Genomic DNA, 23,616 nt, shown 5'->3' with positions numbered 1-23,616 from the left:
GAGCACAGCAACACACAGGAATATGAGCCACCTTTAAAGTTATTAAGAAGAAGCCAATACAAAGCTGCTGCTGCATGCCGGTGATGCAACAGCCTTTGGGGGCTTCCAGCATCAGCATTCACTCAACACGTGCTGACGTCCTCATGTTGTTTTTCAAATGGTATCCAAAAGTATGCAAGGATTGTATATGCAAAAAAGTTGGTGGACGAAAACCGCAGCTTTATAGACTCCAATGAATACCCAATTCCGTTAACATTTTGAACACCCCTCGTAAACTCAGTGGGACATGACATTTAGCATATGAACATCATTACCTAAACATGTGACATGCCCAACTCACTTGAATACTGCAATGAGCAAGTTGACCAAAAGAATGTTTGCTACAAGGAGATAGCAAGCCATGATGGCAGGAGAGATCCAGGCTCCAGGAATGCATGGTGGCATTCGCTTTCCATCCTCATCATACAAGTTATCTCCACATGGGGCTGAGGACACATGTGGCATGATTAGCTTCTTACTAACAAAGTACTTCATACAAGGAAGCCAGGTTAATAAAGCAAAATTGATCAGATCATTACAGTTTCATAAAATTCATCCTTTCAGCAGTACTGTATAATAAAAGCAAGAGCTGCAAGAATAAGCTCTAGGCAAAGAAAAAGAAAAATGTAAATATTAATTACATTGACAACACTACAACATGTTTGACTGATTTATCTAGTGCAAAGAAAATGCAAATGGTGTCCACCACCACTGCCACCGAAGGTCGACGGAAGTTGTGTATTCAACCCTGTTTGTTTGTCTGTGAGCAGGATATCTCAAAAGGCGATGGACAGATTCGGCCAAAACCTTGCGGACATGTTGGGTAGGTGGACAAGACCAAGCTGTTTAGATTTTGGTTAAGGTACGGATGGAGATCCGGCCTATCATGGGATACAAAACATAAACTGTTCAGACTGGCGGAGGTATGCACTCCATTGAGTGCCATTCTACTTCATAAATGTGCTTCTGGTTTCTGAGAAACCCTTTTTGATGTTTTCCTAATTTTTGCATGATTTGTTCGACCTTATAAAGTCCAACCCACAAGAGCAATATAAGATATCATGGCACAGAAAGTGTTGACCTTATCATCTTGTTAGGGTGCCTATATGTGTTTAATTCTAAATTTGCTGTGTGGAAACAATTAAAAAGTTGACAAGAAATTAACTTTTCGATGTTATCATCGGTACAAAATAGTAGAACAAAAGAGTAGAGGAAAGGCAGATGTAAGGGGGAGAGGGCAAACGCAACACGTGGTTATAGGATGTGCTATATGCATATTTCTGATGCATTATTCAAAAGGTTTCTTCTACTTTTAAAAAGCAGGAGAAAAAAAAACTCTAAAAAGAGCACCCTACAAAGGATTGAATGCTGATTACACAACTTTTTTTTTATTGTGGAGGTGAATTTGAATTTAACATGAGGGAGAATTCCTTTGCAATGCATGTCCCCTGCCGGTCCCAATGTTTTGTATAGTAAAGCAATAACATATTAAACCAGAACAATGCGACTATGTTGTGCCAATATGCCTCCGCAAAGTCCCACAACGGGTGGATGCCATGTTCACTGTCCTAAAAATAAACAAGTTTGATTTAAATCTCTTCAGCTGTTTTCAAGAATCACATTTTTACCAGACATGACAAGTTTCACATCGATCGGTGAAGCAGTTTCAGAGAAGGGAATTTTTCAAATATCGGCTTTCAAGCTAATATGGCTGCCATACCACATGACATATGACCTTAAAAATGTACACTCTGCATATTTATGGGTAGGGGATCACGTTTGTGAAGTTTCATGTTGATCAAATAAGGTTCGTTTTTCTATCCAAGATGGCTGCCAAACCATGTGACCTACGACATGATCATTTACAAACTATATGCAACAGTGGTGTTAGATGATATTTGTAAAATCTTGCATCAATAGAGTAAGCAGTTTCAGAGACATTATTTCAGAGAATTATTTAATATTTTCCTTCACTCTCGTATGGCCCCCACACCATGTGACCAATGATGTTTTTACGATCATCTTTTTATCGCCATGCCTTGTCGATGACACACGTAAAGCTTCGAGTCAATCAATTTGGTGGTTTTGGAGAAGATGTTTTTTTAAGGTTTTAGGTTTAATTCAATATGGCTGCCAAACCATGTGACCTATGATGTCATCAATTTAAGATTTCAATACAAATGGGTCAAAGATCATGTGCATGCAATTTCAGATTTTTAGGAAAAGGAATTTGATTAAAACATTTTTGGCTGGTACACCACTTCACCTATGATGTTATCATTATCATGCTTTTGTTCCCCATTGAAAGTAGAAGTGGTAGGAGGAGACCTAAATGGACATGTGCGAAGGAGTCGAGATGGTTTTGGGGGAGTCCATGAGGGTTACAGATATGGTGTGAGGAATGGAGAAGGTGAATGGATTTTGGAGTTTGCTGATGGAGCTGGTTTGTTGATTTATAATACTCAGTTCCAGAAAGCGGATAATAAGCTTGATACATACACGTCAAGTGGGTCTACGACAACCGTTGACTACCTGATGGTGCGTAGGCAAGATAGGGGGCACCTCCGGGACACAAAGGTGATACCGGGGAAGGAGGCTGTTTCACAGCACCACTTTGTTGTCTGTGACATAAGGGTGAAAGGTGCGAGGAGAGCTCGGCGGGTGAAGTACCAACCGAGAATGAAGGTGTGGAGGTTGAAAGAGGTTACAGTGAGGGAGGCATTAAAAGAGAGGCTGAGTATGGTGGAGGATGATGTGGTTGAGCTTGAAAGTGGTTGGATGTCAATGAATGATAGTCTGTTGGAAGCCGTTGGTGAGGTATGTGGATGGACAAAAAGGCAATCGGAAACATGGTGGTGGGATGATGAAGTTGGAAAGAGGATTGATGAGAAGAGGAAGGAGTTCAAGGAGTGGCAGAAGGTGAAGGGTACGGGGGAAGAAAAGGCAGAGCATGAAAGTTATAAGGCAGCCCCTGAAGGCTGCAAAGAAAGAGGTAGCAAAGGCGCAGGAGGCACATCGGAAAATATTCGGAGAACGCTTGGATTCGGAAGAGGGTCAGAGAGCGGTATTCAGGATTGCAAAGCAGATAGCGAAAGAGAGGTGTGACGTGATGGGGGTGAGTTGCTTGAAGGATGAAGTGGGACAAATCGTTGTGGACCCCAATGGAATTAAAGGAAGATGGAAGAGATATATGGAAATGCTGTTGAATGCAGAGAATGAATGGGCCGGCAACATAGATATCCTGCTATGGGTTAACCCAGTTTTAGGACCGGCAGAGAAGGTAACTGAGAAGGAAGTTGGGGTGTGAAGAGAATGACAGAGATCTGTAATCTGGTGGTGAAAGAAGGCCACATTCCAGTGGATTGGGAACCGAGTACCCTCGTCTCTCTATACAAGAGGAAAGGTTACCCTCTGGGCTGTGGATCGTATAGAGCGATAAAGTTATTGGAGCATGGAATGAAGGTATTGGAAAGGGTGTTGGAGAAGATGATAAGGAAGAAAGTGAAGATCGACGAAATACAGTTTGAATTTATGCCAGGAAGAGGAACGACAGACGTGATTTTTATTATAAGGCAGTTGCAGGAGAAGTTCATGGAGAAGAGGAAGAAGTTGTTTCTTGGGTTTGTTGATCTGGAGAAAGCATTCGATAGGGTTCCACGTGAAGTAGTGACATGGGCATTGAGGAAGTTAGGAGTGGAGGAATGGTTGATCAGAGTAGTGGTGGCAATGTATGAGAGAGTGCGCACAGCTGTAAGGACGAAGGACGGGAACAGTGGTGAATTTGAGGTGAAGGTGGGAGTGCATCAGGGGTCGGTACTAAGTCCACTACTATTTGTAGCTGTGATGGAGGTGCTGGCTCGGAACGTAAAGGAGGGTTTACCATGTTCGTTGTTCTATGCAGATGATCTGGTGTTGATTGTGGAGAGTATGGATGGACTGAAGGAGAAGATGAACAAGTGGAAGGAATGTTTGGAGGCAAAAGGTCTGAAGGTGAATATCGGAAAGACAGAGGTGATGGCAAGTGGTAAAGCATGTGGTGAGGTGGAAAGAACTGGGAAGTGGCCGTGTGCTGTGAGCTGGAAGGGTGTCGGAGTGAACTCCATTCAATGTACAATGTGCACTGAGTGGATTCATCAAAAATGTAGTGGTCTGAGAGGGAAATAAACCAGTGTGGCAGCTACATTCAAGTGTAAGGTGTGCACAGAGGGAGCTGCAGATGGAGGAAATGTTGAGTTGGATCTTGGAGACGGCATGAAGCTGGAAGGTGTGAAAACATTTTGCTACCTAGGAGACATGCTGAATGGAGAAGGTGGATCAGACTCGGCAGCAGTTGTTGTTTCTTGTTTTTGTTCCCCATTGGGAGTACTTGACAATGTGGCAAGTTTCAAATTTTTCCATTCAGCGGTTTCCGAGAGATCATTCTTTAATTATTTGCGTTTAATCCAAGATGGCTGCCATACTACCTGACCTATGACATCACAATTTTCATAAAAACATTCTGCATGGGTGTCACTCCTACCCTGAAAGTTTCCTCTCAATCGGACATATGGTTGCTGAGAAAAACGAGGTTTAGCCCGTACGGACAACGGACGGAAGGACAACCCGAAAACATAATGCCTCCGGCCACCTTCGGGGGCGGAGGCATACAAAGTTGATGAAAAGCCCTGAAACTCGAACTTGTTCTGTAACTCATCATAATAAAGCCATGTACTGTCCCAAGTTTCAGTTGAATATGTCGAGGTATGGGGGGGAAAAAAATCTACAAAAAACACAGGTAAGACGGACAGATGGACAGACAGACACACAGACAGAGCAAATCTATAGTCCCATCCGGTGAAACCGGTAAGGGACTAATAATGGGAAAGGTGGCGCTGTAAGTTTATTTGCGATTCTTTTGAGACGATGCACGTGTTCTATTCATTCTTGATCATTACTTTCTAAGACAATTTTTTTGCATTAAATCTTCAACATCAGAAAACAAGTTTTTTTTTTTTTGCTTTATTATATTTCTAGAAAGTAGTACAAGGAAATGAATACTTACGATTGATCTCCATTGCATATACTGTGGGGGAAAAAAAAAATCAGACAATTAGTCTAGTAGGAAGACTAGGTCCCTCTGCACCCCCCGGAGATATACTTCTAATCAGTGTTTCTAGATTGGAAAAAATGTGTAGAAAATGACTAGCTATGGCCCCAAGCTGAAAAAATGTGCCACATACCATTTTTATGCAAATTACTGCTGCAAATTTTATGCAAAATTATGCAAATTTTATGCAAATTTTTGATGAGGAGTAGAGTTGAGGGGTCTTTGAGGGCTTCATCGAGGTGCTCTCGGTTGCAAGACTGGGTCATTCTGAGAAGCACAGCAGGGTCAGAGATCATGATGTTCTCCTCCTCAGTGAATCTCTCCATCAACAGCCTCTCCATTGCCTCACACACTGTTTTGAGGCAAAAGAGGGACTTTGCGTAGGCCTTTCCACTGAGAACACCTTTGAGAGATCCACTTGTTACTAGTTGTGCCTCAAAGAGAATCTCTGCATATCCAGAACCACGCATCTTGTGTCCAGTGAGCATCCCGATGTAGTTCATGGATGTGTGGAAGGGTCCAATCGTTACTACATGACTAGCAAATTCATTTGGCCAGCGCCAGATGATGGGAAGGGCTTTCATGCAGACACCCAGATCAAATGTATTCAGGACCCATCTCTGACCCACCTCAGCAGTTGCTGCCTCGGAACGCTTCAGTAGCTCACGAACAACTGCGTTGTCTGTGATCGGTTGGTGGATAGGCGTGCAGTAGTCGACTGTTGATTTGCTGGGTGGGGGAGAACCAGTTGCAGAGGTGAAACCCCCTAGCCCAGGCACAGGCTGCAGGCCATTGCCATGCCATGCAGGCACCAGGCACAGACCGATCACAGACAACGCAGTTGTTCGTGAGCTACTGAAGCGTTCCGAGGCAGCAACTGCTGAGGTGGGTCAGAGATGGGTCCTGAATACATTTGATCTGGGTGTCTGCATGAAAGCCCTTCCCATCATCTGGCGCTGGCCAAATGAATTTGCTAGTCATGTAGTAACGATTGGACCCTTCCACACATCCATGAACTACATCGGGATGCTCACTGGACACAAGATGCGTGGTTCTGGATATGCAGAGATTCTCTTTGAGGCACAACTAGTAACAAGTGGATCTCTCAAAGGTGTTCTCAGTGGAAAGGCCTACGCAAAGTCCCTCTTTTGCCTCAAAACAGTGTGTGAGGCAATGGAGAGGCTGTTGATGGAGAGATTCACTGAGGAGGAGAACATCATGATCTCTGACCCTGCTGTGCTTCTCAGAATGACCCAGTCTTGCAACCGAGAGCACCTCGATGAAGCCCTCAAAGACCCCTCAACTCTACTCCTCATCAAAAATTTGCATAAAATTTGCATAATTTTGCATAAAATTTGCAGCAGTAATTTGCATAAAAATGGTATGTGGGACATTTTTTCAGCTTGGGGCCATAGCTAGTCATTTTCTACACATTTTTTCCAATCTAGAAACACTGATTAGAAGTATATCTCCGGGGGGTGCAGGGGGACCTAGTCTTCCTACTAGACTAAATGCATTCACTGAGCATGAATGGTTATTGGTGATAAAGGTATAACAAAGTAAAAGCACGCATTCACTTCCTGATTAACCTAGATTAGGATAACAACTCCGAGAGATGTCACAAAACCTTGGCGTTGTTTGCCTTAGTGGAAAAATCTCACCAAAATATGCGAATTGATTTGATATAATCTGATCTTGAAAAATATGAGGGCATCATTTTGGTGTTTCTTTGGGCAAAATTATCCGGCCAGGATAGAACACGAATTTACCCATGCTTATTGTGATCATACCATATACCGATGATTTGTTTCTACCATACCCATCATATTTCCTACTCTCATTAAACCTTCCCCATCCCTTCCTTTTCTACTTGCAGGTTCCCATGTTTCCTTCCATCTCCCCACTCTCCTGGTCAATCATCCCTTTGCTTTTTCCATCTGCATGTTGTCCCACTCCCACACTGTCTGTGCTTTGCTTTCCACTCTCTGTTACCTCGAGCATATATTTGGTTTTTCTTAATTTTCTTAATTTGGTGAAATTCGCACTAAACAAGGCTACTGAGAATAATCAGAACAGGAAAGAAATAGCAAAACCTTAATCTCGTCCTGAAACAAGGAAACCCCTTCACAGGACCACTGTGCAAGGAAGGGGTAACTAGGTAGGTGGAAAAATAATTTTTTCTTACCCCAATTGGGTGTTGTTTGAGGAGACACCATCTCCATACTTGATGGCCATTGGCTCCCGAAGGGAGCTCATCCGCCCTTTGTCAGGTGTTGTTTTTAGTCTTGGCAGGGTGGCACAGTCACCCTCACCACTAGCAAAGCCAGGAAGTGTGTCGGTTTAGTCGCCGACAACCCGACCATGTGGCAGGTAGCAGTGGGGGTCCCAAAAGACTAGCCCGACTTAAAAACTACCCAGTCGGTGGAGGGTTGCCCTTGGTGATCACCCACGACTTATATTTGGCCCATGATCCAATGATAGCCATGTTTTTTAAGACTACCATATGACCTTGATCTTCAACATTTATGGATAGAGTGTAAATAAAGAAAATGTGTCACCATCTACAATCTATCCATAAAACATCATGAAAATCGGAGGAAAAAAGAAAAAGTGTAAAGTACTTTATCTTCCTAATGAATACATTCCTATTCAGGTTTCAATGTGTATGAGAAGATGGACAAAATATTTTCTTGAGAAATAATGGAGAACATCATCAAGAGGTAGCAGCATAATGGCTATAAAGATCCTTTAAGGACTTTTTATTTTAACATTGCCTCTTGTGGATAGATTGTGTCAATCAATGGTCATAATAATCTACCTAATCATCACCTAAAGAGATACAAAATGAAATATCAGTATGACGAAAGTAGTATTTTTGTTTTGGCGTCTAATCATCGAGGGTCGGTCCATATCAAACCATTCACCCCTATATACAAATAAAGTTCGAGTTGTAATAAATTAATGGTCCAAATTATATTTCACGTGTCTCTGAAACTTATGGAATAGTATCAATCATAGTTGTTAATATCCTCCAGGTTCAGCTGACAAATTATTAACAGGATACAAAGCTACAGAACAATTCTAGTGCTTCCAGAAAGTATTCACACTGTTTGACTTTTTTACATTTTGTTGTTACAAGCCTGAATTTAAAATGGCTTAAATTGAGATTTTTTTTGCCAATGATCTACACATAATAACCCACAATGTCAAAATAGAATTTATTTTTCAGAATTTTAAAATCATTAATTAAAAATGAAAAGCTGAAATGTATTGAGTCAATAAGTAGTCAACCCCTTTGCTATGACACTCCAAATTGAGCTAGGTGCAACAATCTCCTTTAATCATTCTTGAGATGTCTCTATAACTTGATTAGAGTCCACCTGTGGCCAATTCAATTGACTGGACATGATTTAGAAAGAAACACACCTTTCTATACAAGGTCCCACAGTTGACGGTGCATGTCAGAGGAGAAACTCTACCATGAAATCCAAGCAACTGTCCATAGAACTCCGAGATAGAATTGTGAGGAGGCATAGATCTGGGGAAGGGTATAAAACAATTTCTAGAGTGTTGAAAGTTCCCAAGAGCACAGTGAGCTCCATCATTATGAAATGGAAAGAATGTGGAACGACCCAGACTCTTCCTAGAGCTGGCTGTCCGACTAAACTGAGCAACCGGGCAAGAACGACCTTGGTCAGGAAGGTGACCAAGAATCAACAGCATGACCACTGACAGAACTACAGAGTTCCTTGGCTGAGATGGGAGAATCTGCCAGAAGGGAAACAGTCTCAGCAGCACTTCATAAATCTAGGCTTTATGAGAGTGGCCAGATGGAAGCCACTCCTGAGAAAAAGGCACATGACAGCACACCTGGAGCTTGTAAAAAGGTATGTAAAAGACAAACGCAAAATATTCTGTGGTCTGATGAAACGAAAATTGAACTACTTGGCCTGAATTCAAAGCACTATATCTGGCAGAAGCCAAGCACAGCTCATCACCCATCTAACACCATCCCTACTGTGAAGCATGGTGGTGGCAGTATCATGCTATGGGGATACTTTTCAGTGGCAGGGAATGGGAGGCTTGTATGGAAAGAGGGAACAATTAATGGAGCCAAATACAGTCATCCCTCGTTTATCGCGGGGGTTACATTCCAGAACCCCCCGTAATAGGTGAAAATCCGCGAAGTAGAAACCATATATTAATTTTATTATTTTTATATATTTTAAGCCTTTAAAAACCCTCCCCATACTCTTATAAACCTTTCCCATGCTCTTATAAACCCTTTCTACACTCTTAAACACACTTTTGAGACCCATCCTTACGTATTAGAAAAATATTTGTACGTGTATATATAGCTGTACAGTATATTTGAAAATACTGTAATAGATACTGGGTAAGTATATCAATAATAGTTTTTACTGTACTGCACAGCAAAGAAGAGCATTACAGCTCTTCTGAAGGCGCCACTTCAGCAGGCGCCTCGTCAGGTGGTGCAGTATCTTCGTCGTCGTCCGGAACTTCTTTTCGTGCTGAAGACGTAGGCGTGTCTTCTTTCTTTTTTCGGGTGAGGAACATAGTGATGGGCAGTTGCTGGCGCTGCCTTTTCTTCTGGGCGAGGAGGTTTTTATAGACTTCAATGCCTCCGTTGATTACATTTCTGAACTTCAACGAACGAATCATCTGGGGGTCCCATTCTTCAGCCCTTTCCTTAAGTTATTTTGCCATTCTCACTAGGGTTGCGAGGCGTTCCAGTGATAGGCCTTCTTCTTCTTCATCCCCTGGACCCTCTTCTTCCTCTTCTTCTTCCTCACTTGCTGACCGTCATCTCCGCCAGGTCTTCGTCCGTTAACGGATCTGAGTGGGTCTCGAGCAGCTCCTCAACGTCATCGGGAGTCATATCGTTGAAGCCATCTCCTCCTAGTAATTTTGCCAGCTTCACTGCCTTATCTACTGCAGAGTGGTGGACTTCGTCAGGAGAGAAACCCTTGTACACGTAATCGTGGACTACTTCTGGCCACAATTTTTTCCAGCAGGCATTCAAAGTTTCTGTCTTCATCTCCTTTATGGCCATCTGAATATTTTGCAGACACGTTGCAATGGTGTACTCACGCCAGTACGCCTTCAGCGAGAAGTTTTCGTCCGAGTCCATAGCCTCGACCAGGTGCTGCAAGGTGTTTCGCATATAAAGTGCCTTAAATGCGCGAATGACGCCTCGATCCATGGGCTGTATCAGCGATGTGGTGTTTGGCGGTAAGAACTCTATTTGTACGCCATCATACGACAGGTCGAGCGCGTGACCTCCTGCATTATCCATGAGCAACAGCACTTTGAACTCGAGTCCTTTTTCTGCGAGATAAAGCTTGACCTCGGGAATGAAGCACTGGTGGAACCAATCCGATGTGAGGAGTTTCGTAATCCAGGACTTCTGGTTGTGCATCCAATACACTGGCAGCAGGTTCTTATTTTTGTTTTTGACGACCCTTGGGTTTTTGGACTTATAAATAAGACCAGGCTTTATCATAAAGCCCGCAGCATTCCCACACATTACTAAAGTCACCCGATCTTTGTGGGCCTTAAATCCAGGGGCTCTGGCTTCCTCGATCATGATGAAAGTGCGAGACGGCATCCGTTTCCAAAATAAGGCTGTCTCATCCATATTAAAAACTTGTTCAGGCTTATAACCCCCTTCCTCGATGATCGTCCTGAACGTCTCGTTCACGTACCCCTCGGCGGCGGCTTTATCAGCAGAAGCAGCTTCTCCATGCAGGACCATGCTCTTTAGCTTAAATCGTTTTTGAAATTTTTCAAACCAGCCCTTGCTGGCATTGAATTTGGTTGGTTTGGTGGGAGATGCGGTCGATGGTTCGGATTCGGGGTCGTCGTCGCCAGCGCCTTCAGCAAACTTGGCGTAAAGCTGCCTGGCCTTCTCACGGATAACGTTGGTATCCAGTGGGATATTCTTCTTCCTGCAGTCACTGATCCAAAGGGCCAATGCAGACTCCATCCTTACAATGGCCTTATTGCGTGAAGTTACCACCCTTTTCGCTGTCTGGTTAAAGGACACTGCTGCCGTCGCCCTTATATTCTTTTCGTCCTTCTTAATGTACCGGACCGTAGATTCATTGAGCCCGTAATGGCGGCCTACAGCCGCAAAGCTTCTCCCTTCCTTTAACATGTCGAGGAGTTTCACCTTCTCTACGATATTAAGCATCTTCCTCTGGCGCTTAGGTTCAGTGCCAGAACCCTTAGAAAACGCAGAACGTTTACCCGTCATCGTAGGGCTTGAAACAACTTCACAATTTTACACAAAATGCACAAAAACACAACACCGCAGGATACTGAACAGCGTGCTCTGATTGGTCGCGTCTCATCCATCTGCCAATAGTGTGCCGCGGACGAAATCATCTGGGCAAACTAGCGCAAGCAACCCAAGCTTGGTTTTCCATACGCGCGATTCTTTGTCTACTCATTTATAATGCGTATATTATTTCGATTTACTGTAATATTCTTTTAATATAGGTTTTAATTAGTGTTATATTTTTATTTTTATTATTATTAATTTTTTAGGCTAGAAAATGCTTATTTTACCGCAAAATAATTAAAATCTAAAAAAATTAAAATACCTATAGGCCGCAGAATCCCGCGATATAATGAAAAATCCGATATATAATTTTACATATACTAGCGAGAAAAACCCGCGATGTACCGAAGCCGCGAAAAGTGAAGCGCGATATAGCGAGGGATGACAGTACAGGCAAATCCTTGAGGAGAATCTGCTTCAGGGTGTAAAAGAGCTTAGACTGTGGTGAATATTTATGTTCCAACAAGACAATGACCCCAAGCATACAGCCAAAGCAACACTGCAACGATTTCAGAACAAGAACATGAAAATCTTTGAGTGGCCAAACCAAAGCCCAGACTTTAATCTCATTGAGGGTCTGTGGAAAGACTTGAAGATTGCTGTTCATCGATGCCCCCCATCAAACTTGACAGAGCTTGAGCAAATCTGTAAAAAGAAAGGGAGAAACTCCCCAAATCCAGATATGCAAAGCTGGTGCAGACATACGCAATAAGACTCGAAGCTGTAATCGCGGCCAAAGGTGCTTCTACGAAGTATTGACTCAGGGGGCTGAAAACTTATGTAAATTACATATTTCTGCATTTCATTTTTAATTATTTCGTAAAGAAGTTAAAAAACAATTTCCACTTTGACATTATGGGGTATGCGAAGATCAGTGACAAAAATCTCAGTTTAATCCATTTTAAATTCAGGCTGTAACACAACAAAATGTGAAAAAATTAAAGGGGTGTGAATATTTTCTGAAGGAGCTGTACATTCAAGAATTGAATAGTAAATTAAACAAGCAAATGATTTAAGTTGATGAAAACAATCTTACTATGAAGTTTTGCCTTACGATCTATTTGATCCACAAACACTTCCCCATAGATCATCCAGTAGGGCATGTAGAATATGTTTCTGGCAAGGCGCCAGGACAGCTCGCCATCAGGGTGCAGGATGGCATGCCTGGCAACGCCAAAGCTCGTGAGAACCACTAACATGATGACAACGAAGTAGAGCATGTCTATCATCTGCAAGGGTAGCATTCACTTAGGTCACCGATTTGAACCTCAACAGCAGACATTAGAATTTTTTTACCTTGTAAATATTTATATTCACTTAAAAGGTGGATCAGTTCCTTCTTTTATTCTGCTAAAATGATGTGCAAAACGGCTTTCTCACCATTTTTCCAATCATCATGACGTATGGTCCCAAGTACTTGTTCACACCAAAGATATCCAACACCCTGATGTACCAGAATATAATGTCAACACAGTAAATGACTCGTCCATAACTCATGTAGGGCTGCTCTTGGATCCGGAGTACCACACCGAAGGTGAAGGTACAAATGGCCATCAGGTCCATAACGTTCCAGTATTCTTGGAGCCAAACTTTCACTTTCTGGCTCACCTTACCTGGCTCTGACATTGCCACCTGAAAGTATGGACATTATTGATGTATCAAATTGGTTCTATCAAGCCGCAATAAATAGAAATGAAAATGACAGTTCATTTCAAGCTAGAATTAAGATAATTAAACATGTATTGCTCATAGAGAATTTAACAGGAAAAGCAAAATTAAATAATAGAAAGGTATATGCTGCTAGGTATATAGAAAAGTATGCACACGAGTATATGCTGCACAATTCGTGATCAACAAGCGTCATCAGCCATATGAACACGGTCTATTGCATTACTATAGTATCGTTTGGTAGGACAGTTTTTCAGCTTTACAGCAATGGCTGTAATGGAACATGATTTGTAGTCCTTACTATACAAAGATAGGGGGTCTTACCATTGTAGACAGGCCGGTTTAGTGTTGGACATTTTGTTTTTATTTATTTATTGTTAAACATTGGAATACAAGGAGGAAATAACTCTCCGGATATGACGTAACAGAATACCGCTGGACAGGAAGTGCTTGACCGGGTGGCAGTTGGACAGTTGATTGTGAGCCGATTCAAAGAAAGGGGATTAATTCGTTGTTTCCCAAACTGTTCATGGTTGATATCCACACTGCAGAGATACTACGGTCATCCTGTATAGTCTGACTCTTTCTGTCCATCCTGTGTGAATAGCGTGCTGGTCGTGGCCACATCATATACCCTTGATGTATACCGGTTAGTCATCGCTTTTCCCGTTTGATTTACCTTGCCATTGACAGAACTCCTCATCAATAAAGCGTTCATCTGGCTGATGAATGTTGTGCCTCATTGTCCATGCTTGTCTCGAATAACTTCACCATGTACAATTCCAAAAGGAAGTTCAGTGCACACAGACAATTTTAAGCTTTATCCTGTACTCATGAGGGTGAAACATGTCTGCAGCTATGCTATTATTTCTGCTTGTGGCTTTTTGAACCGAATCTTGTGGCCAATTTCCAGAAGCACAGAATTTCAATTTTTGCAGTTCCCCTTTAACAGAAAATATCTAACACTTATAATTGATTGAAATCCATCTGAGAACAAGGAAACCATGTTGTGGGAGTTTTGGAGTGGTCATATGTGCTCTATTTATGACTATGTACAAACCAACCCACCCTAAAATAACTGGGAAAAAGCCGTTACCATGCAGATATGATGCTGAATATGTATTGTCCACTTAAGCTCATTAAATGAGTATGAAAACAAGCATTCTGAGTATTGCGCTGCAATACATGTCCCCTACCAAAGTTCAAAGTGTCATAACTTTGTCAAAAACGATCGAATATGCAAATTTATGCACGGTTGATGCTGGTTTTCAAACTTGATCTGAGATATGCTGAGACACGTGTCACGCCTCGCCTCGTTGATAAGCCCGCAAGGTCGCTCCGTGGAGCAGCCTGCACGTATTGCACTGTGTGAATTATGTAAATTATTACCAACTCACGGTCTGAGGTACTAGCGAATCAAGAGATATCCATTTAAAAAAAAATATTTTCCTTTAATTAACGATATCTGCCAAACCATGTGCCCTATCGCAAATTCCAAAAGGACATTTTAGTAGACTGACATGCTGAACAGATTTGTGAAGTTTCCCCTCGATTGGATCAAAAATGAGGGAGGGGCTCGGTTTTAAAGGTTCATGCTTAAAAACGTCATAACTCTGAAACCATCAGTAATTTATTATATTTTTCGGTTCACGATCAATGATCGATGTGTATATATATATGTTCCTCGGCTTGGCTCCGCCCCTCCGGAAAGCGCGCGCTGTGTCGCGCTGTTGACGTTCGCGAGACGAGGCTGAGGACGCGCAGTGCGGCTTGAGGAGAACTCGAGAATAAACAAGAGATATCCATTTTAAAAAATATTTTCGTTTAATTAACGATATCTGCCAAACCACGTGCCCTATCGCAAATTCCAAAAGGACATTTTAGTGCTGAACAGATCTGCGAAGTTTCCCCTCGATTGGATCAAAAATGAGGGAGGAGCTCGGTTTTAAAGGTTTATGCTTAAAAACGTCATAACTCTGAAACCATGTGCCGCATGACGTCATAATTACCATTAAAATATTCTACAGACCGAGTCCATCATATGGTGAAAATTTGATCTCAATCGGTCCAATTATTGCAGAGAAATTGGTTTTTAAAGGAAATTAAAACTTAAAATGACACTGAGTTAAGGATCATCAGAATTATCAGAATTACCAAAGTTCAAAGTGCCATAACTTTGTTATAAATGATCGAAACGTCGTGAAGTTCGAACTTGACCTGTAACCTATCATGAGGAAACCACGTACCAAGTTTGAAATCATTAGCATTAAGCGTTTAGAAAAAAAGTCCGGAAAACTGTTCTTTGCGTGACGGACTGACTCGTCTGCCGGGGATGTGTGTGCGCAAAAGCGGCGTTTGAAGAATACGTTGCGGTTCGCTGATTGAACTGTGAACGTGCACGTCTGGATCGCGCCTTTGGGATTTCCCTTTCCGCCGCCAGTTTGCTGTTGGTTTGGACCACGTGACTGTCCATGCTTTGCCTACGCCTCATTACTCGCCCCATCGCCTCTTCCCCGGGAGCACCTTTGAGTTATAGAGACATTGAGGAGTGTTCTTTTCCATTCACTGGGGGCGCAGTGAGTTATCTGGCTTTAGCGGATGGTACCATCTTAAGATATATTGAGTGCACTTTGATTGCTACTGGTTGTACCGTTATTCTTGTGTGTGAGTTTTAATACAACATTTATTCATTTATAATCATTGGTGTGGTTTCACGATTGATTACTGACATAGAATAACATATTTTTCTGCCGTGGCTCCTCTCAGGGTTCGGAGGTATACCAAGACCAGGAGGTCGGGGAGGAACACGTAACACCATGACGAACAAAAAAAGTCAGCGAGCATGACGTCATGCATCACATGGTTTCAGTTATGACGTTTTTAAGCATGAACCTTTAAAACCGAGCTCCTCCCTCATTTTTGATCCAATCGAGGGGAAACTTCACACATCTGTTCAGCATGTCAGTCTACTAAAATGTCCTTTTGGAATTTGCGATAGGGCACGTGGTTTGGCAGATATCGTTAATTAAACGAAAATATTAAAAAGAAATGGATATCTCTTGTTTATTCTAGAGTTCTCCTCAAGCCGTGCCACGTGCCCTCAGCCTCGTCTCGCGAACGTCAAAAGCATGACACAGCGCGTGCTTTCGGGAGGGGCGGAGCCAAGCTGAGCAACATATATATACACATCGATCATTGATCGTGAACCGGAAAATATAATAAATGACTGATATTTAGCGACTCGAAAGGTTCTTTATCAACAACTTATTTTGTCTTGCTTCTGCTGTCCTGTCTGCAAGGTGTATAAATCGAAGTCCCGAGTGCGAGGTCCCGAGTCGAGTCCCGAAGTCCCGAGTCGAGTAAATCGAGTCTTCACTCGATGCTTCACTTGCATGCTCACACCACGCGTTCCTTTTTACATTCAACAAACCCGGCGCTCCAACGCCTCTCGTACATCCCATGCGTTCTACTCGCGCACATTCTTGCGCATCCATTCCATCATTCGTACACTCTGTTATCACACACCACTCCTCTCGCGCACCTTCTTGCGCACACTCTCCCGGTACGTACTCCATACCACTCACCACAGGTGTGCATTCCAGCACATACCCACTCACGCGCTCCGGTGTGCTCTCCCGCACCCGCGCCACCACCAACTCACTCTCCGTGTCACACTCCATACACTCTGTTTCACAATCTTCACAATCACTCCCACTATCACACTCTGTCGTGCATTCATTCACACTCTTACATCTCACCACGGACCTTTCACTAGCGCCCGGGTGCAGTCGCGACCCCAAGCGCGCGAAAATTCTGTTTGCGCCAAACATCCTCCTGCAAAATCTCCCCGCACAATATACAGGCCGACTCACCTGGGCGCTTCTTCCTCTTCGCTCCAACACCTGCAAACTTTCATTTGGGTTAAGCACAGCATCAAAGTGTGAGCTGAGACTTTGCATGTCTTCCATTCCTTCACCCCGCGAGTGCTCTTCTAAGTCCGGCGTCTCTTCCATTCCAATTTCGACTATAATTTCCTTTTCTTTATTCAGCTCGACGACCGCAGGCTCACATGAATTTGCCTTGTCCAATTCGGCGGCTGTCTGGTTTTTCACACCCCGTGTCGCGATTTCTATCCCGGTCCACCCGGCTGTGCTTTGCTCCACGTCGCTTTCTCCGCGCTTCTCACACCGCGCTACCTCGTCGTGTACCCCCGCAACCTTTTCGCCCAGCTTGCTCCCAAAGTTCTCCCCCATTTTTTTTATGTCCCAGGTGAATTTGTCCATCTCCTGACTCAATCCCCCAAGTTGGTTTCCCAAATCATTTCTCATTTGTTCACTCATCTTGACCATAAGGGCCCTCATTTCAGCCATAAATGATTGCATGTCTTTTAACGTTGGTACAGTGGGCGCGGCTGCCGCGACCACGTGCGAGGCGCCGCCATCTTGTGCGCCTGCAACCCCCTCTACCGCATCCTCATTGCTCTCCTCTTCCCTCTCCCCCAATTCCTCCCTGGGGTCCTGGGTTGCCTCTAACTCCTCCTTCTCCCCTACCGGCACCCGATCGCCTTGATCATCCATGGCACGATTTAATTTAGTGGTTATTAAATAATAAATTTCGGCCGCTCAAAATTTTGACCAAATTTCTCAGATGTTTTAAAAATTTGGTTCGGGTACAAATCCCACTCCTGACACCAATTGTTACGGATCCGAGGGGACGGCACTCCCGTTAGCAAGGGGGGGGGGGGTTAATCCCCTTGTCCTGTTAATCTGGCCGTCCGACCGGTCCTGGGGTATGACGTCACTTCCGGTCGGTGGTGAGTAGGGTTATAAGCCCAATCCGTCCCACTACCTAATTACCACCAGCGGCCGTAAGCGAGGAGATACTCCCACCCAGGCCGCAGCCTGATTGGATGCGCCGAGCGAAGCGAGCTGCGACTCGGGCCGTTAACAAGAGGCTAATCCTGATCATAGCGTTGGCCGAATCGTGCCACAGGTACTCAATTGAAAGAAAGGACGTAAACGATCGAATAAGAGAAAACCCAGAAAATAAGAACAAAGAGTGGGTTTATTAATTATATACAAAAACCCAAAGAAGAGGAAACGAAAGTAATATACAGAAGAAGAAGAAGAGCAAAAGGACACAGGGCAAGCTTAACTATACAGTCTTACTTACAACCCCGGACAAACAAACAGACTCACACGAATAGGGACTGGCAGGAAGGAATGGCTGGAAGGAGGAGAAGGTCCAGGCAGACGGCAGGGCAGGAAGGTCCGGGCCAATGCGCAGCGTCGAGGTCCGCTCCAGTCCACGCTCCGGGCTTGAGGCGAAACCCGGCGGCAGCTGCACGTATTAGTTTCACGCGGTCTGACAATGGTAATATATGGCGAGATTGTCGTTGCCAACGGACCCACTCTCAGCGTCTTCTCCTCTCGCACCTCGGACCTTCGCACTCAGCTCTCCTCTCTTTCATCTGTCGACGCACTCATCCCTCTCACTCATCTCTTGAAGCAGTCCCTCGCAACCGCTTTTATTGTGCGTTGTTGTATCAAGCCGCCGGCTCCTATGACACGCCTACCGGTCGGCTCACCTCGGCCCTGGTTGGCCGGCAAGGGCTCGCTGGCTCCACCTCTGATGGTGAGTTGACGTGCCCCACCTTGTTCTTGTGTCCCGCCCCCTTTTTCCTCGGCCTGAGACCGCATGTTCAATGGCAGCTTGGGGCAATCAAACGAACCAAGACAAGGGGCAGCGAACGCTGCCCTACTGCTACTGCACTTTGAAGAGCGGGAGAGATTATTGGGGAAATTGAAGGTGCCTATCTTATTTGATTAATGCAACGCAGATTCAACTATTGGGACCAGATCCTTAACTAAAACACATAATAATGAGATAACTACAGAGAGGTCCTATGGTGCTCTACGTGTTGTACATGGATTAACTAGGGTGCGATCTTTAATAAAGCCAAATAATGGGGATATTTACAGGGGATCATTTATAAGGGAACATTTACTAAAATTTACAAAGTGAAGGTTCTAAAAACCATAACAATATATATATATTTATATATATTAGGGTGGTCCACAGATATATGTAATATTTAATACTATTAAAAATCCATGCTCCACAAGGCTGCCCTTGTTCCTATGTTTATAAAGATCATATGAACCAAATATGAGGTCAATTGGAACTTATTTGGAGGTTGCTCAAAAAATAACATTTTTAATTAATCCTGTTTTTTTCAGATGGCAGAAACTCGTAGCTCTTCCACAGTTTGGTTGCTGGGCAAGTCTGAAAAGGAAATAATATGTGGGGGACTACCATCCAAAGGACACACATTTCAGAAAATGGTGTACCATCACATACAAGAACACCATACAGTTCGTGAAAGTGCCAAACTTAGCGTACAAGCTGTGTGTGCATACTGGGAGAAAGCACGAATTCCAGTGCAGAGAGTAGATTCCTATGAGTGCCAACTTTTGAAATTGTATGATGCCTACAAACTGGTAAAGAAAAATAGAACCAAGACATTCGAAAACTATAGAGTGAAGGAGCAGATGTTCAAAGATGATCTTCAATCCCTCTTCGATATCTCACCAAATGATGCGCTTGAGAAAATGACGCATGAAGAAGACAAAGCATTCCTTATCATGCAGCGTGAGGATCCCTCAGGTTCACGTATGGGATCTGTGGACAACACTCTGGCAGTGAAGGAGAACAGAAAGCGTATCAGGCTTGAGAATGAAAATAAAAGAAAGAAGAAACATGCTGCTGAGACTCTAACAGCAATGCAATCTGTTCCATCAACATCGGCTGTGATTGATGATGATGATGAGTCTGAGATTGAAAGCTCCGATTCAGGGGACAATGAATTCAAACTCCAAAGTCCATCTTCTGCCAAACAGGTGAAAAAGGCTCCCATCAAGGTGATCACTCCAGCAATAGTGGCAACTCTGGACAGAGTAAATCTCTCAGATCGGCATGCCATGTTTGTGGCCAGTGTTTTTGCACAATCTCTTGGTCATACCATTGAAGACATTTCTCTGTCGCGCAGTGGAATTTTTTGTGCTCGAATTCGTGGAAGGGAAATAATGACCACTCAAGAAAAGGCAAATTTCTCATGTAATAGCCCACTCCTACCACACTGGGATGGGAAACTGCTCCCTGATTCTACTGGCAATCACAAAGAATCTGTTGATCGGGTAGCGATACTTGTAACTGGTATGAATACCGAGAAGTTGCTTGGAGTCCCAAAAAATCCCCAAGACACTGGTGTAGCACAAGCAAATGCATGCATACAACTTCTTGAGGAGTGGAATGTCAAACAGTTGGTGAAAGGCATAGTGTTTGACACCACTGCATCCAACACAGGGCTGAGAAACGGAGCATGTACCCTCATTGAAGCAGCTTTGGATGCTAAGCTTGTCTGGATTGCATGTCGTCATCATGTGTTTGAAGTAATGCTCTCTGATGTTACAACTAAAGTCATAGGACCCACTCGCGGACCTGAGATCAGACTGTTCAAGAGGTTTCAGAAACAGTGGCCTTTAATTGACAAGAAGAGGTTCCAAGTAGGAGAAGATAAAATATTTTCCGATAACCTTGTTGAACGTCAGATTATGAAACATTTTTATGCAGCTGCACTCGAAGAACAACACCCACGTGATGACTATGAAGAACTTCTGGGACTATGCCACACATTTCGAGGTGGATGTGAGGCCAGAGGTGAAATTCCGTGCCCCAGGAGCTATGCACAATGCCCGCTGGATGATGAAAGCCATATATGCTCTCAAGATGGTTCTCTTCAAAGACCAAATAAAGCGAACATTACGTGAATTGAAGGGAATCACACAGATTGCTCTTTTTGTTGCACTTGTGTATGCGAGATTCTGGCATGAGGCGCCGCCACCCACAAAGGCACCTCTCAATGATTTGCTTCTTCTTTCAACCCTTGATTCTTACCCAGATATGGTTGTCCGTGAAACCGCTGTCAAAGCATTCACTCGAGACCTCTGGTATTTGTCAGAACACCTTGCAGCATTCGCTCTTTTTGATATCCGGGTGGATGATGAGACAAAGGCAAAGATGGTGATGAACTTCAAGTGGGCTCCAAAGCCAAACAATCTTCATAGGATAGATGCTAAAGCCTTCAGGCTTTCTGAATCAGTGGACACCTACAGTCACGTGAAAAAGTAAGTACACCCTGTAGTGAAATTATACCGAAGGTGAACCCAGGGAGTGCTCGCTTATCCCACTAAAAGGGGCGTCTATAAGACCCGGGACAACCGGGGCGCACGGACACTCCAGCGGCACTTACTGTGACATAGTCCTGTAGTTTGAATGGTATGTACGCCCCTATATGCTGAGCTTGTTTTGTTTTACCTATTGATATCGGACATTGCCCATGTAATACTCTGATTCTAATGTCTGTTGCATGAATGTATTTTTACAGGATGTTACTTCAGATCTAAATGATATTAAACCTACCCAAGGGTCAAGTCGTGTCTGTGCTTGATTTTCACGACATTTAATATCATTTAGATCGACGAAATGACTGAACACAAGATGATCATGGTACCGATTCTCGGTGCCGACGCTCAAGCCGAGGGGTCGGGATCGGAGTTCACCCACTGGCTCAAAACGCTGGAGAATTACTTCGCCGCTCACGAAACAGAGCCCACCGCCGCGGTGAAGCTGTACATGTTACAGTCGAAGGTCCATCACAGCGTTTACCGGAGCATTGCTCGATTTGAGACGTACGATACGGCTCTGGCTGAGCTAAAGCGACTATACGTAAAGACACGGAGCGCCGTTCACGGCCGGCATCAACTCTCCCAGCGGCGACAACAACCGTCGGAATCGATCGATCGCTACGCGCAGGAGCTGCATTACCTATTGGCGGACTGCGTCCAAGAGGTTCGGACCCATGAGCAAGTCCAGGATGACCTTCTCTGAGATTCTTTCATCTCCAGAATTAATTCCGGAGTCTTGAGGCTCCGACTCTTGGAGACCGCGGAGCTGACATTTACGGAAGCACCACGGCTGGCATGCGTCTTTACAGATGCCCGTGAACAATCCACCACTTATGACCACCCACGAGTCGTGGCGGGGACTTCTCAACTCGCACGACCGGAGAGGGTTACCGCCGAGGATATGGGGGAAGGCCCGACCACCACGGCCGAGACTCTGGGTGCTCCTGAAGCGGACTCCGCTTCCGGCCTAACTGCTGCTGCCGCTGCCCGGCCACGGCCTGACCGGTACGCGAAGTGTTATTTTTGTGGGAATCGGCATCACCCTCGATCTGAATGCCCGGCTCGGGAGGCCATATGCCATCTGTGCTCCACCAAGGGCCATTTTGCAAAGGTCTGCAGGAAGGCCGCACGGGGCACGCGCACCCGCGCGACCTTGAATGGGCTTATCGCTGAGCCAACAGATCGAGCACCGGACGGGGCGCCTCACTCGGCTTTGATGAGCAGACCTCCTTCTCGCGGGCCTCTGGCTGCACGCACGACCTTGGTGAGATACATCGGGCCGCCGAAACAAATGGCGCGAACGCGACCGGCCGCGGAGCGACCGACCTTGACTGGCGTCCGAACGCCTCCTTCAAACAAGCGACATGCTCCTGCTTTGGAAACTCCTCTTGATGTGCGGCAAACGCAGCACGTGACTCGAGCGCCATCTGACGGCGGCTCTTACGAATTACATGCACTCACTCTGGCATACTAAACTGCAGATGGCAGTGATCCTTCTCGCGTGACTCGAGCGCCATCTGGCGGCAGCTCTTACGACTTACACGCACTCACTCCGGCATATGAAACTGCAGATGAGCCAACTATGCGCTTGTCACGAGGATCCTCCACGGGCTGCCCGAACGACCGGCAAACTGCAGCCGGCATGGGAACGTCCTCTGACAGTGGGTATTACGATTTATATGCTCCTGCTGAGGCCCAACCTGCCGACGATGCCCGGAACATTGCAGCCGGAGTGGGATCCACTCGCGAGGCGCGATCTTCTCGCCCGGCCGGTACAATACCTGCCGGGTCTGCCGGCTTTGCGCAGGCCATCATTCCGCTCAAGGTCGCGGGCGTTTTTGCGCAAGCTTTGATTGACACGGGGTCTATGGATAGTTTTATCGATCAACGACTAGTGCATCAACATGGGTGGCTGGTTCTCGGGACAACACGACGGATCTTCATGGCCTCCCAAGGACTTCGGTTGAGCACAAAAGGGGCATGTCGATTGAAACTTGTGATAAAGGGACGCACGTTCCCAGACGTGTATCTCATGGTATTACCTGCTTTATGTGCCGACGTTCTGTTAGGACTTGATTTCCTTAAGCGACATGGACGTTTGGAAATAGACTTCGGTGGGCCGGACACGCTTGCTGTGTGCGCCCTCGCTCAGATGGACGTGGAGCCTCTCTCGCTTTTCCCCAACCTGACCACTGATTGTACCCCTGTAGCCG

General features: G+C 44.7%; 1 protein-coding gene across 1 annotated transcript in view; it reads right to left on the bottom strand.

Annotated features, from left to right (window-relative positions):
• Positions 1-23,616, bottom strand: part of LOC137412439 (transient receptor potential cation channel subfamily M member 1) — a 164,863-nt gene that overhangs the window by 7,131 nt on the left and 134,116 nt on the right. Inside the window, exons 21-24 of the mRNA XM_078772685.1 lie at positions 12,870-13,121; positions 12,544-12,718; positions 5,081-5,101; positions 341-485 (exon numbers count right to left, since the gene is read on the bottom strand). Of these exons, the coding sequence (XP_078628811.1) occupies positions 341-485; positions 5,081-5,101; positions 12,544-12,718; positions 12,870-13,121 (593 nt within the window). The remainder of the gene's footprint in view (positions 1-340; positions 486-5,080; positions 5,102-12,543; positions 12,719-12,869; positions 13,122-23,616) is intronic.

Source organism: Myxine glutinosa, chromosome 2 (genome assembly GCF_964187855.1).
Source record: "Myxine glutinosa chromosome 2, kmMyxGlut1.1, whole genome shotgun sequence".
NCBI classification, from domain to species: Eukaryota; Metazoa; Chordata; class Myxini; order Myxiniformes; family Myxinidae; genus Myxine; species Myxine glutinosa.
The sequence above is the reverse complement of the archived record's forward strand: the minus strand, read 5'-3'. Positions and strand labels throughout refer to the sequence as shown.